This window comes from Charadrius vociferus, unplaced genomic scaffold (genome assembly GCF_000708025.1).
Source record: "Charadrius vociferus isolate BGI_N301 unplaced genomic scaffold, ASM70802v2 scaffold341, whole genome shotgun sequence".
Taxonomy (NCBI): Eukaryota; Metazoa; Chordata; class Aves; order Charadriiformes; family Charadriidae; genus Charadrius; species Charadrius vociferus.
Window position 1 is genome coordinate 826,578 of NW_009646847.1, and position 13,901 is coordinate 840,478.

Below are 13,901 nucleotides of genomic sequence, written 5' to 3' on the forward strand. Positions count from 1 at the left end.
GTCAACTTGCACGTGCAGGGCAGCAGCAGCAGGTCAGCTGGGCTCTGGGGAAGCGCATGTCCTTCTGCGCTGGGGGCACTGGTTGATGCTAGACCTCCTTCCCTGACTCTGTGTTCGCTCTGTTCCCACAGCCGAGTGTGCCTGGCCAGTGGGCATGGTGTGAGGTGGGACCACCCTCCCCATCCCTCTTCCCTATCCGGATGAGCTGGGGGTGAGCGATCCTTTCTGAGTCGTAATGCCCTGTGGGCACAGTTTTGGGGACGGCTGAACAAAAGCTGCTGTTAAGACAAGCAGCACCACACCATGCCCAGTGACCCTGGCACAGCTCAGGGGCAGTTGAGCTCCTCGTGGGCTTCTCAGGGTCCGGGAGGGCGTCGACCCTCTGTGTACCACCTGAAGCCCTTCCTGCTTCCACGAGGACCCAAACCGCAGCACATCTCCTGCCAGGGCCCTGGGACCTTATGTTTAAACTAGTTTAAAGCAGTTGAACTTCTGAAACGTGCTGGGCCGCAGCCCAGTGGTGTGACCCCGGTGTCAGCGGGGAGAACTGCCCCTCACCAGCCGGCAGCTCACATGGAGCCGGCACGGCGGTGCCGGCACGCGTGTCTGTGCATGTGCAGCCGTGCAGCTGACTGCACATAGGCCATCGCTGTCACCTCTGCTGACAGTGTCAGCTTGCAGAAGTCAGCCAGGTCTCAATCCTGTCTTTCTACAGGCTTTTTTGGCTGCTTATCCTGAAAAAGGGAGCATCAGGGATTCTTTTTGTTTCAAAGGAGAGACCCTGTGTACAATTAAAACTTGTTTCTGGTAAACCTCATTCCAGGAAAGATGAGCTTTTAACAAAAGGCTTTTGACAGCTGCAGGGTATTTCATTTTTTTAATGCCGAATGAAAAATCAATACATTTTTCTAGGTTATACATATTCAGAACAGGCTTGATATTTCCATTATAATGGAAAATGGGTGTCTGCACATCTCGCCTGTCAGAGCTGCACCACCGCATTTTCCAAGCCACTGCTAAATATTTCAAACCTGATTTGATTGTGGTTCATGACAGCTAATGTTTCTCAGCTCTTGAGCCTGCCGGAGGGTGGGGAGGCAAGCACGCGCTCTTTCTCTCCTATCCTTACATTTCCGCCACCCCTGAAATGCCCCATATCCCTTCAGATAAGAGATCTGGTTTTGTTAAGGAAAATCCAGCTGAGAGAAGAAGTGAGAGGTCTTGGGCTGTTCAAGCTGGCCTGGATCCAGTCGGGATTTGCTGACTTCTTCAACCCTCAAACTTTCTGGGTTTTGAGAGGGACAGAAATGCAGCATTGTGGTCCTGTGCGACAGAGTGCAGGGATTCAGGCACATTTTCTGTCTGTAACTGAGTCAGAGATTCCCTGACATCTGAAGATGTCAGATACTCATAATTTTCCAGACTCTTCTCCCTCTCTTACCCCCCCCGCCTCCCCCGGCCCAGTGAATGTTTTAATTTTAAATTAAAAGGAAATGCCACTGTCTAAAATTATTTATTCATGAAGGAAGAAAAGACTCTTCCTAGGATTTCGCATGGGGCAGATTTGGTACGATGGAAGAGCAGGCTGTTTTGACTCCAGGTGCCCCACAGTTACACTTGCTCGCTCTTGGTGTTGATCTGAACAGAGCAGATGGAAAATTCCTTTAACAAAATGTATTAATAAAGCATCATAGCCTTGTGGATGGCACTTTGGCATGGGGACCCATGAGTAGGTTGTGTTGTTTGTATTTCAGTGGGACATTGCAATGGGACTCCTCTTGCATCTGCCCTGGCGAGCTCCCCACAGAGGATGAAGCCTATTTACCCTTCGTGAGCTCAGAAACCCTGTGTAGTTGCAGTTTTTGGAAACCAAAGGCACCGATCTAGCACCTGCATCCTCTGGGCATGGGCTACAATAGCATTTCTGGCCTTCCAGAGCCGCCCCCTATTAAGGTTCCCAGGTCAGGAGTCAACCCCATCGCCTCTTACGAAATATTCTCTATGGCAGATCTCTACACCTCTGGGTTCAGCACCACCACCACGCTCTCCTAAAGTCGTGGTTAGAGTCCTTGCAGAGACCTGCAAACGCTCCCAGTATACTGCTGAAATACTGCAGGGACTTCTTACCCTATGGGTATCGGCCCCAATTGGGACACTTATTAGGACGTACAGTTTTAAGCCGAGTACCTTTTTAACTACAAAACAACTGGTGGAGTTTTTATCAATCTCCTTAAGGAAAACACAGTTAATCTCTTAGGTGAATGAGTGCTGACAAACAGTGTGTACAGCCTCAAGGAGGTATGGTCAAACAGTAACAAAAGGGTCGTGGTGGTTTGGAAGTAAATTCCCTACATCTTGCTGACCACGGCCTCGTTCAGTCTTTGGGAGCTGATCATGAAGTAGTCTTCACACTCAGCTGCAGGTCTGCCCTATGGGGGTCTGCAGACATTAAGTAAAAGACAATGGTCAGCTTTGCTCGAACACAGCACGGGAACAACGTGACACCAGGATTTGCAGACAATTAAAATGGAATTTCCAAAGCTCCATGTTGTGCGTGCAGCATATTGAGGCGAAAAGCAGACCATTCCCTACCAGATGTGATGTCGGTCTTGTCCTTTCAGAAGGATGCCCCAAAGAAATGCAGGAGGATAGATGGTCGGGTGCTCTTTGCACAAGCATTTGCCACCCAGACCTGCCATCGCGCCTCGGAGCTGCCACTGCAACTCAGCAGCTGCAGAGCTGTCATCAGTGAGCGTGGGTGCAAATCTTTCAGGAACAGGAGCTCTGCTGCATTTTATTTTCAGTGTTGGAGGATTTCATTGTTCGAAGCTGGGTCAGATCACGTGCTCGTGCCCTGCGTGCAGTCTCTTGGAGGATCAGCAGTTCAAAGCCCTCTGCAGCGCATGTAGCCAGCTGAGGAATGGTGTGGCTGAGGATGCTCTCCCAACCATCCCTGGGGTCAGCTCAAACACTGGCGGCTGCAAAACAAGTTAGGCTGAGCGTAGTCAATCCTGCTTTCCAAAAAAAGTCTGCTGGAAGAGGATCATGAGGCAGCCAGGAGTTAACGCTTCCCCTTCCCCAAGTCTCCATGCCAGGCGGCTGTCCCCCCGGGGTCCGCGGGTGCAGGGAGCTCCTGGGGTGTGCTGGGGAGAGGAGCAGGAGGATTGTCCTCAGCAAAGGCCCTGGGAGTGAGGAGCCAAGTAAGGACGGTACCAGGGGCTTTCCCAGCTGATTCAGAGCCTCCCTGGGCAGATGGGTCTCATACTCTGTTCCTGTCCTGTCCTGCTTTGAAAAAACACTCTTCAGAAAAAAATCAGTGCAGACTGGAGGGGGGAGGAGAAAGGTTTGAAGCCCGCGTATGGTTTTTGCAGCCCGGCTGCCCAGCACGGAGGCGTTTGAGCCAAGGAGGCAGATCTTGTGCTCAGAGAGAAGCCGTTCCCAGGGCCCGGGCTCAGGGAGAACTCGGGACCAGCGTCGACCAGGGCTGGCGCTGGGACCTGCTGTGCCTGCGAGCACCAGGGGCTGCAGGCCCAGCGCGGCAGGAGGATTTGCTGTTTGTAGCCTTGTTTTTTAATCATTCTCTACCGTTATTGGTATTCATAGCTCACATTTTTCCGGTTACTGTCAGCCTGGGCTTTCATCCATTTTAAAGAGCTATTTTTTCCCTTGTTGATGATGATGATGGTATAAAGACAGATGGTGTAACTGCTTATGAACGTCCTATTTTATTCCCCTCGAACCAGACAGCGCAGTTGAAGACGTGTATTATTTCCACATGCTCAGGTTAGAGCCCAGACAGCGTCTGAGCCCGGCAGCCGGTCGCCCTTCCTCTTCCTCCCATGCCGATGCTGACACCTCCGGGTCGCAGCCGGGAGTGCCGGCGCGACGGACACCCTTTGTTGTTCGGCCGGGCCGGGCCGGGGGGCTCCGGGCTGGGGGGGCTCCGGAGCGGGGCCCGGAGCGGGCGGGGGGGGGCCGGCCCCGGCCAGGGCTGTCCGGAGCGCCCGGGGAGCTGTCCCCAAGGGAGCAGCCCAGGCGGCAGAGAAAGCCGAGTGTCCAGGGAGAGGTTAAAGTGAAGGTTTGGATAAAATAATAGAAACCCCTTAATGAAGGTTTTTCATAAAAGCGACTGAAATCTGCTTGCTGTCTCTCACCCTGCGTTGGCAGCATTTTGGTGGCAGCGAGGCGGTTTGGGGGAGTGGGGGTGGTTTGCTGTTTTTTCCCCAGGGTGGGAAAAATTTTGGAATTTTAATTTCTGAAACGTGAATCCAGCTGCTGGTTTCACAGCCCTTCTCTCCAGCAAACTTGAGCACTCGTCTCGCGAGGCAGAGTGCTCATCTCACCCCCGCATCAGTAATTTGTATCTTCCTGCGTGTTAGGTACCTTCACCTTGTGATGCCACCCATCACACTGCTCACTCTGGGGTCCTCTTTTCCCAGACAAAAAAAGACCACCGGAATCCCTGCAGTTCTCAAGAGTTTCCAGCTTTTAAAAAAGTGAAAGAGGGGTAGGGTATAAATCACAGTGCTTCCACGTTCTATCAGTGCTGATCTCTGGATGCTTTTACAAGTTCCTCCCTGATTTAAGTTGTCATTCTCAAAGGGCACTGCTGAGTATCTGCAATCTCCTAATATATATATTTTAATCCTGATTTCTAGCTCTGTCTTTGTTAGGGGGAGGATGGGGAGGGTACTTTAACTGGTTAGGTAGTTCAGATAAAACCTCAGGATAGCCTAGGATCTACCATGACCAGATAATGCAAGTTAAAATTATGAACTATCCTGCCTAGAAGAGGATATAATGGCTTAAAAATGCCCTTTCTTCCCAATGTTGATGTAGCCCCCTCAATTACATGGTAGCTGTCTTGCTGCAAACGCTATACATAAATACCCAAGATATTAGATGATAATATAGCTGTTATAGCCCGGTGTAAGAGGTCTGGCAGCTGCAGCTGTCTTGCTCCCAGTATCGCACCTGATGAGGGTGCCTCTGCGTGGAGCCGCACTGCGCCATGTCGACATGCTCCGTGCCACCAGCCTTGGCACACCGGGGCTTTGGTTAATGGGTGGGGCAGTGGCACTTTGTGTTTTGTTCCGAGCTTTCAGCTCTTCGCTTCACTGAGCATTTTTTCACCTTCATGCTTTTGCACCTGCATGATATTGCCGGTGTGCTCAAACTCTTCCCATGACTGGGATGAAAATAAGACCTTCCAGCTGCTTTCTCCCATGCCTTGTGTCAGGGCCATGTCTGCAGAAGACAGTGCTGCTCCTTGCTTTGTCTGAGCAGATGTGAATGGTGGTGTTTCTGTGGTGAACTTGGGGGTCTTGGTGACCAGGGTCAGTACTACGCGGTGTCATTCGGTCTGAAGAGCTTGAGATGAGGATGAGGAGGAAGGATGAGGCTGAAGGTGCTGGAGGCTCCAGTCAGTCCCAGACACTTCTCTATTCCATGGCATGGTTGGGTAGAACCTTCTCATACCAGGCAAATGTTTTACTGTACCTTACATCACAGGGGACGTCAGTAGCTATAAGTGGTAGAAGTGGGAGAGATTCTTCATTTCGTTTTTCCTCTGTAGTTTCTTTCTTGACCAGCTAGCAGGTAGTGTTGGGAGAACGCTGGGTGACATTGGTATCTGCCACTCAATACTTGTGCTTAAGCGCTGGCTGTTGCTCTTGCTCAATAGCAGTTACTTGCTCTTCTGTTTTGATTTCCATTTTTATTTTACGCTTTCTGCTTCTCTTGTTTCAGAAGAATCCATTGAAGATGCAGAAGGGCCCAATGAAACAGCTGGTGATGCTGAAGAACCTGCCAAGGAGCAAGAGAGTGGAGGGGACAAGGACCAGAATAAATGGACAGGTGGGTTTTGGTCCCTCTTTTTCTTCAAATCCAGGAAAGGAAAGCGGCAAGAGCAGCGGTCTGCAAAACTCTTTCCTTAAATGACCGCACCACACAGCACTGTCAGTATGACATAAGTGTTGTGAAGTCTTTAAGTGTAGCTTTGTGACACACTCGTGTACTTTTATTTATGGTCAGTCATGTGTTCCCCCTGCCAGCGCCGGGCTCACACTGGGGCAGTGGGTTGGAGCTCCCCTGTGCTCAGTCCTGCTGGACCTGACCCGGGCAGTGGGAATCGCCAGCTGGGAGGGGAGGAGGGAGAAGGGGACTGCCCTTTCTGGCAGCAGCCAGCACTTAGGGTGGATTAAACATATCATGAAACCCCACTCTATGTTGTTAAGACTTGAGAGACTGTTAGCCTGCTTTTTCGTCATGGTCCTGGCTCTGGTAGCAAGATTTTGATGCCGAAAGGCAGAGCAGAGAGGCAGACCCTGTGCCTGCGCTCTGTTAACTGCTCACTTTCTGCTGGACCCGTGACATCCTGAAACAGAAACTGCAGATGTGCAACAATACTTACGTTGTTGCAGTGGAATCTGAAAGGTTTCTCTTTGCAAAATTCTTAGGTGGATTAATTATGAAGGGATTAGGTTACTTTGTCTTGCCCAGAAGATAGTTGCTGTCTTGCAGAGGTGAATGGGAGGAATCTTTTAAATATTCCTTGCCTTCGAGCAGAAAGCAGCTGCAAGATTGTCCTCCTCTGGACAGGGCCATTCCCCTTCTCAGCTGGCACTTGCTGACCGCTTCAGGTGTGGAGGAGGTCATTTTTCTTGACCCAGGATGGAGCAGCTCAGACTCGTCGTTTCTGTTTCTTCACAGTAGCACAGTCAGTTTGCAGACTTAGAGTTGCAAAACTTGCACCTGCCTCAGTCTGCACAGAGACCTTTCTTCCAGGCAGCCTTCTCCTGCCATCTTTGAGGTTGCCTCTTAGTGAGCCACAGCCAAAGAGATACCTCATCTTACACAGTCTTCAAAAGGCTGAAATGTGGTCTTTCACCTCGACACAGTTTTAATCTCAACCATTGGAAGATGTGTCCAAACTGGCGAAGAAAGCAAGCTGTGCTTTAATGCTTGTTGAAGCTCATGTTCTCAGTCGAGTCTGCAGTCACAGAGGTTGCTCTGTGTGTCACTCCCCACCACAGACCCATTCTTCAACCCAGAGATGCTGATTTTGCTCCGTTGTAGGTGATTTTTAGCCTCTTGTTGTGTGGGATTGTGTGATCCTAAGCAAAATCACGCTTTGTGAAGTGCCACAGAAAGACGTATTGTATATTTATTACACCTCTTAAAGGGTACATAGGGCCCTTTGCCCAAACCTGAAGCACTTAGTTGATCTATGTGAAAAGATTATTTTTCTATGTTAAAACATGTAAGGAAAAATGAAAACTTTCTAAACCCTTTACGGTCCAGAAACTCTTGGATGGCTTTATTTCTTCATCCTGCCGGTGAAATTCCTAACCCATTTTTGGTGTTTGTCAGTCAAACAACAGACAAGAAATGGTAAATGGGCAGCTTTGTTGAGTCTTTAAAGGACAACACACGAAAGAAAATGCAGGCTATGTACATAAGCCCCCAGAGCTCTGGACCAGCCTTGTCCAGAGCTGTTGCAGGGCTGAAGAGTGCAGCCTCAGCAAGACGTATGCACATGCTGTTGTTGAATTCAGGTCCTACTTTCAAACATGTAACAACATTACCCCAAACTTTAAAGCAAAAAACCCCAAACATGTTATCCCCTGTTTATGTACAGTGGATACAGGTACCACACCTCAGTCTTGTGTTGTTTCTGCTGTTGAGCTCCCTTGGGGACCACGGCTATGTTACCATGCCCTTCTGTTCCTCAAGCATGGAAAGGAATGGAAACTAGTTGAGGTTATTCATGACAACCACAGAAGAGTGGTGTCTGCATGTACAGGAATATCAAATCACCACGGTACAAATTGAGGTATAACCAAGGAGGGAAATGGGCAGTATCAAGGAAGCATTCACTTGCTGTAGGAGGAGACTGCAAGAAGAGAGCCAGCTCAGCCTGGTGGGAAGGCTATCAACCATGATGTCAAGAAAGCTGAAGAGCATGAAGCCTTCTTTGCATTCATCTTCTCTAAACAAACTGTGTGAGAGACCAGAGCAGCCTGTGTCAGCCGCGCTGTGGGGAGAGCTCATCCTCCCAACTGTGAAAGAACAGGCTGCAAAGTACTTAGATAGGCTAAACGTTGTCACCTCAGTGACTTGCTGCTTCATACCTGGGCCTTTTGAGAAAGTGACTGAAGCATCCTCAGACCTGTCAGCTGCTATCTCTTGTGAATTTACAGAAAACGGGGGAGGTACCGTGCGGGGACAGACATGGTGCTTATCTTTCACTAAAGGAGTAGCTGGGGAACCGCACACCTGCCAGCTCCCTTTGCCCCAGATTTTCCTGGGAATTGACCAAACAACTGTTTGTAAGTACTGACGGGAAGATAATGAGATGAGTAACAGTCGACACGGATTTGTCAAGAACAAATCATGTCAACACGACCTAATTTTCTTCTGTGTGAAGAAGGTCTTGTTTGCAGTCAGTAACTCATATCCTCTCCTTAGGAAGACTTCTGACGCTGCTTTTCAGGACAGTCTCAAAATGAAGCTCAAGTGTTATGGTGTAGGTGAAAATATTATGGAATGGGTGTGTTTCTGTAGTGCTGGAAAGCTTCCTCTGGAACATTGTGTCCACTTCTGAGCTTGGGGTGTCAAGAAAGTTGAGGAGCAATTTCAGAAAGCCCAAACACTGCGAATCACCCAGAAGAGAGCATTGTCTGCATAGCGTCAGCTGTGAGGAGCAAATGAAATGAACGGACTTTTTTTGACCCAAAAAGAGAAGACCAAAGGGGAGGACAAGATAAGTCTTGTGCATAAAATGCTTCTGAAAGGAAGGAAATAATTTGTTCTCCATGTTCAGGATATAGACAACAAGAAGTAATGGGCTTAAATTGAAGGGAGAAGGATTGAGGTTAGATAATAAATTAAAAAAAAAAAATTCTCCTGGTACAGCTTGTGAAGCACTGGAGTAGATTTTCTGGGAAGGTTCCTCAGAGGTCTTTCAAGAAGATTAGACAAGCTGCTGTCGGGAATGAAGTAGACAGAGTTTATCCTGCTTTGCGTGGACCGGCTGACCTTTGGAGGTACCTCTGAGCCCTGCAATTCTGTGGAAGTGGGAGATAGGTGAGAAAGAAGTGCAGGCTCAAAGCCAATAAATCGTGTGTTGAAGTGGAGGTTGATAGACCTGTTTTCTGTTCATCAGGCTGCAATTTGATCATTACGTTCCTTAGCAATTTACTCACCTTTTGTGCCTCAGTTTCTTGACTGCACACTGGGTGATTATTTCTTCCACTTTCTTAAAGATTTGTGAGATCTCTAATGAAATGTCGAGTGTGTCTCCCAAGCTCCTTCTGCACAGACACGTGAGTGATGAGTCAGGGTTGTTTGACTGCTCTGCAATAGGTACATCCACATGTGGCAGGCTGCACCAGTGTCAGTGTTGCACTGAAAGGAAAAACCTTTCTGTAAATTTGTAAAAATGTCTCAGCTGCAAAATAAATTTATCGATTCAGTTTTTTGTTTATTTTAAAATGGAATAATCTTAAGCAGAAACATTTTTTAGGTAATACTTTCCATAAAAATATACATGTGGAAAACTCCATCCCAAATAAGGATTCATTTTACCTTGATTTTCACAGACATCGTGGGTCCTGAAATATTTCTGGAAAGTTTTCAGCAGTGCTGCCTCTGTTCCCCTACACTCCTAGCAGGCAGCGGTGCTTCACAGGCACTAACCCTGTTACGTGAGTCTTAAAATACTGCATGGAGAGAGAAGGGCTGATGTTCCCTCTTGCTAGACAGGACCTGTTTGCTTTCTCTTTTTCCTCTCTCTCTAGCAGTGGGATTAAGCAGTTCTCAAGCACTGTTCGGTGCATCCCCCTCGTGCCGGAGCTGCCTCTGCCCTGCCTGCTTCTCTCTTTCTGCTCCAGAGCCATCCACCTCCATGCTGGAGAAGGGAGATGCTCTTTGCCTGATGGCTGAGCTTTAGAAATTATCTCATCATGACTAATGTGAGATTTATCACAAGCAAACCAGCAAGGAGGAAAGCAATGGTGGCTATTGCTGACTCCATTTTTAAGGCAGGATGTAAATGATTAATATTCAACACATAGATTTCCAGCTAAAGCCCGAATCAGACCAGGGTAGATCAGTACAAGACTTTTGAGATTTGAGGTGGGGCTTATATTTATTTTCTGACTAGAGAAAAGCACTTCATCTGCAGTGACCCAGCTATGAAAGAGACTTTCTTAATGCACTGTCAGTTGTATAGATGTAGAATATCAGATTTTTTTTTCCACAAAAACAAGAAACAAACTCTACTTAAAATATAGATTGAAATGAAATATTTCTAGAGGGTTAGCCTGAAGGGCTTTTATTTTTTTTAATGATTTTTTTTTTTTTTTTAATTCATGATGCTCACCTAACACAGAGCAATTAGTGCAATGGAGCGTCCCTGATTCGAATCCGTGGTAGATTGCTATTAAAGGAGGTATTAATGGGCTGCCGAGAGCTGGGAAATTGTTGCAGAAAAGTGTGTTTATGGAGTATGGTGCTGGCAGGCATGATTTCAATCGGATTTGACATGTTTAACATAAATGTATACTGCACAGCTCCTGCAGTTTATGAATAATTCCTACAGGCCCACTGCCTTTCTAATTACTGAAATTGAAAAAAACAGGTCAGGCACATCCTGACGGAAATCTATTACTGCCCCTCCCCCCACTGCCGCTTTTTTCTGTTGGTTTTTTTTTTTTTTTTTTTTAATATATGGCTTTTGTTGAGCACTTAATGGCTGGGATATTCTGTGGACCAGAGCAAAGACGAGGGCAAGAGCGGGCTGGGAGGAAGGGGACGAGGGGCACGATGGAGCGGCTCTCAACTCTGGCTTCTGCATGAAGGAAACCTAGGAGAGGCGATGCGAAAGCACGCTGTAATTTTGCTTTTTTCCTGAGGATTTACGAAACACGAAAGGGTCCCAGGCACCAGGTCAAGCTTAGGAAAACCGTCAGGCCGGGCTGGATGCTCCCGTGCCATGGCTCGCTGGGGAGGCTGGGCTCGGAGCAGGGCATGCTCCAGGCTCCCGGGCAGCATCCACAGGTGCTGGGTTTCTGCTCTCTGTGGGGGCAAAGGGGAGGCGATGGCCCAGCGGTGGCTCTTGGGAGGACCCCAAAGGCCCATCGGACTTTCCCTAGGGCAGGCCGTGGGATCCTCCCTGGGCTCTGCCCGCTGGCTGGAGCCGGCCGGCCCCAGAGCATTCCTGGTCACCCTCTGTGCAGCATCCTGGCCTGGCGCTGCCAGGCTTGCCCTGTCCTGGCCCCCTCCGCTCTGGTGGGGCTGTCGAGCCCGGCCGCTTGCACGCCATCTTTGATTCTTCCTTGCCTGATGGTTTTTGCGACTCTTTGTTTTTCTGTTCATGAACTTTGTTTTTCTGTTAATACCTAGCGAAGTATGGCTACTTAAAAAATAAATAGCACAAACTTACCGATCTGGCCCAGGTGGAAGAATTTTTGACTTCTAGCTGGGAGAAATGGTCCTGCACATCCCCAAACCAGAGCCAGCGCTCCCTGCCCGCACCGCTCCCTGCCAGTTCCCGGCTGCCTTTGCCAGCTGGTAATCTTGAAAGCACACGTGTGTCCTGTTCACCACAGTAAAGCCTAGTTGCTCCCTCCCCAGTGGTGATAACACATACTAAAACCCATCCATGTGGCAGTTCTCTGCTTTATAGGATGTCCGGGATCATGGAGAGGCCTTCTCGGTGGCACTGGTGAGTGAATCACTGTGCTGCAGTGGAGCCTTTCCGACGGCTGCTTTGCTGTTTTCGGATACTTTTCACGCATGTTCTTCAGCAAGCAGGTCTCTGCTGATGGCTCTGCAATCTCCACTCTCCGTGTTCGCTCTTTCCTCACCAGTAGTTTCTGCTGTGTGCTGCCCAGCAGTGGTGGTGATCCTTTCTTGCTGGTTTTAAGGAGTTAATGGAATTACTGTTGGTTAGACTATCTTCCAGTCTCAACATATTGATTTTAATAAGTTAGTTGATACTCACTCTCATGGTAGGTTAGTTGAAATATTTATTCAGTCGAAATGGACAGTAATATTCAGACATTGATAGCTGGCTCAAGAACCATATGAAATACGTAAATACAAAATATCATTGCTTGTTTTCTTTCAGCCACGTTGTAATTTTTTAAAAAAGCCAAGATTTCCCACAGTTCTAAAGATGTAATCTTAGACACCATTGCTGGAAGAAAAGGTGCAGTGCTTTAGGGTACCACCTTGCAAAGGTGGGGTCATGCTGTGCACAAGATGGGATGATTTTCTACATTCCCTGTCTTTCCTTCTGCCTGGTGCAAGTCCCTGTTTAACTCAGAGTGGCAAAGAGGCAGCTGTCACTCGCGGAACAGGGGAGCATTCTGGCTTTGGTCCAGGCCTTTTCTTTCAGGTATGTTTGCCGGAGCGTTTTGCTACTCATGTGCTAAGATCAGCTTCTGCTGCGGTCGCTGCCACGCACGTGTCTGTGAGTGTCTGGACCCTTGTCCCAGCGTGCTGGCACGGCAGGGCCGCCTGCACCCATGTCGCTCGCCGACTCTCCTGCTCCCTGGGTCACAGTCGGGATTCTCGTAACCTCTGGGATGGGTCTGTAACTTTGTGCCATTGCTGCAGTATCTCTGGCCCAGCCCGTGCGGGTCATTTTCTCACTCACAGCACCTTCGCTCTTGGTTCACAGGGCAGCGTGGCATCAGAGCACTGCGCAGGGAGCAGCACCGCTCCCGGCAGCTCCCAGGACCTCCTCCAGGAGCTGATGGGAGATGAGCTGATCTGCAGGGCCACGGGGAAGAGCTGTGGTGCTCGTGATGGCAAGCATTGCCTCCACGTGCGTCTTGTGCTGCCTGGTATCTCACCACAACGTTTTCTGGGTGCTCTGTGTTTGTACAGAGTGTGGCAGAAAAGTCTGGTGGCGGCTGAGGCTTTTGGACACTGTAATATGAATATTTAATAGTAATTCAGTTGTTCATGCTCACTGCAGGCTTGAAGGTATGACACAGCATTAGAAAAACAAATTATTTGACCATTTTCAGGGCCACGTTTCTGAAAGGCAGCAATGAAGGTCTGGGTACAAAAGTGTGCTTGCAAATCTCTGTGTATTTACTTCTGTCTATCATGCGATCACGTTATTTATCAAATACAGAGTTGAAAAAATACTGTAGAGCAACAGGCAATATACAGGCCTGTTAGTATGGCTACAACATCTTATTAGAACAAATGGTACCTTCAGGGAATAAGGAATGTAAACAGACAGTGTTTCAGAAAGAAACATTCAACCATATATTATTAAGACACGAGGTAACAAACGGGCAGCGCTGTAGCAGTGCTGTACATCCAGGTGCCTTTTTGGGGAGGCCTGAGCGGGGCTCTCACCGCTTTTCTGTCACCGCAGTCTCTCGGTGGAGTTACCTTCTCAGAGTTATTTTTGCTGTGTTAATACAAATTGTGTGTTTCTGCGGGATAGCAACTGTCTGCCAGAGAGGCTGAGTCCAAAACTTTGTGCACCGTTATTCGGGGCTCCTGAGCTGCTGTTAATGGAACTGCACAGGTAGGTCTGCACCACAGGGCCTGGCCTTGCCCGTCACCAGCGGTGAAGGCTGTGTGAGCATGAAAACAGATAAAACAGTCCACTCCAGTCTCAGGATTTCAGGAGGAAAACCGCAGCTGTTTTAAGGATGCTCCTCTGCAAGACCCGAGCAGGGGTGACGGCTGTCGTCGTGGGCATTTCCAGCCGCAGGGCTGTGCAGGCACGGCAGGCAGGTCGGTCTGGTCCAAAGGCTCGTGGTGCTGAGTAATTGCTCCAAGAAAATGTCAGGGGAGGTTTGAGGAGGGAGGCACCACCAAATATGGAATTTTATTTTCCATCGGGCAGTGAAAACACAGTTCCCTGGTCC

The 13,901-nt window shown here is 48.7% G+C and overlaps 1 protein-coding gene across 1 annotated transcript in view; it reads left to right on the forward strand.

Moving 5' to 3' along the window:
* ZFHX3 (zinc finger homeobox 3) overlaps nucleotides 1-13,901 on the forward strand; it is a 113,570-nt gene that overhangs the window by 72,228 nt on the left and 27,441 nt on the right. Inside the window, 1 exon segment of the mRNA XM_009894075.1 lies at nucleotides 5,749-5,856. Within this exon segment, the coding sequence (XP_009892377.1) occupies nucleotides 5,749-5,856 (108 nt within the window).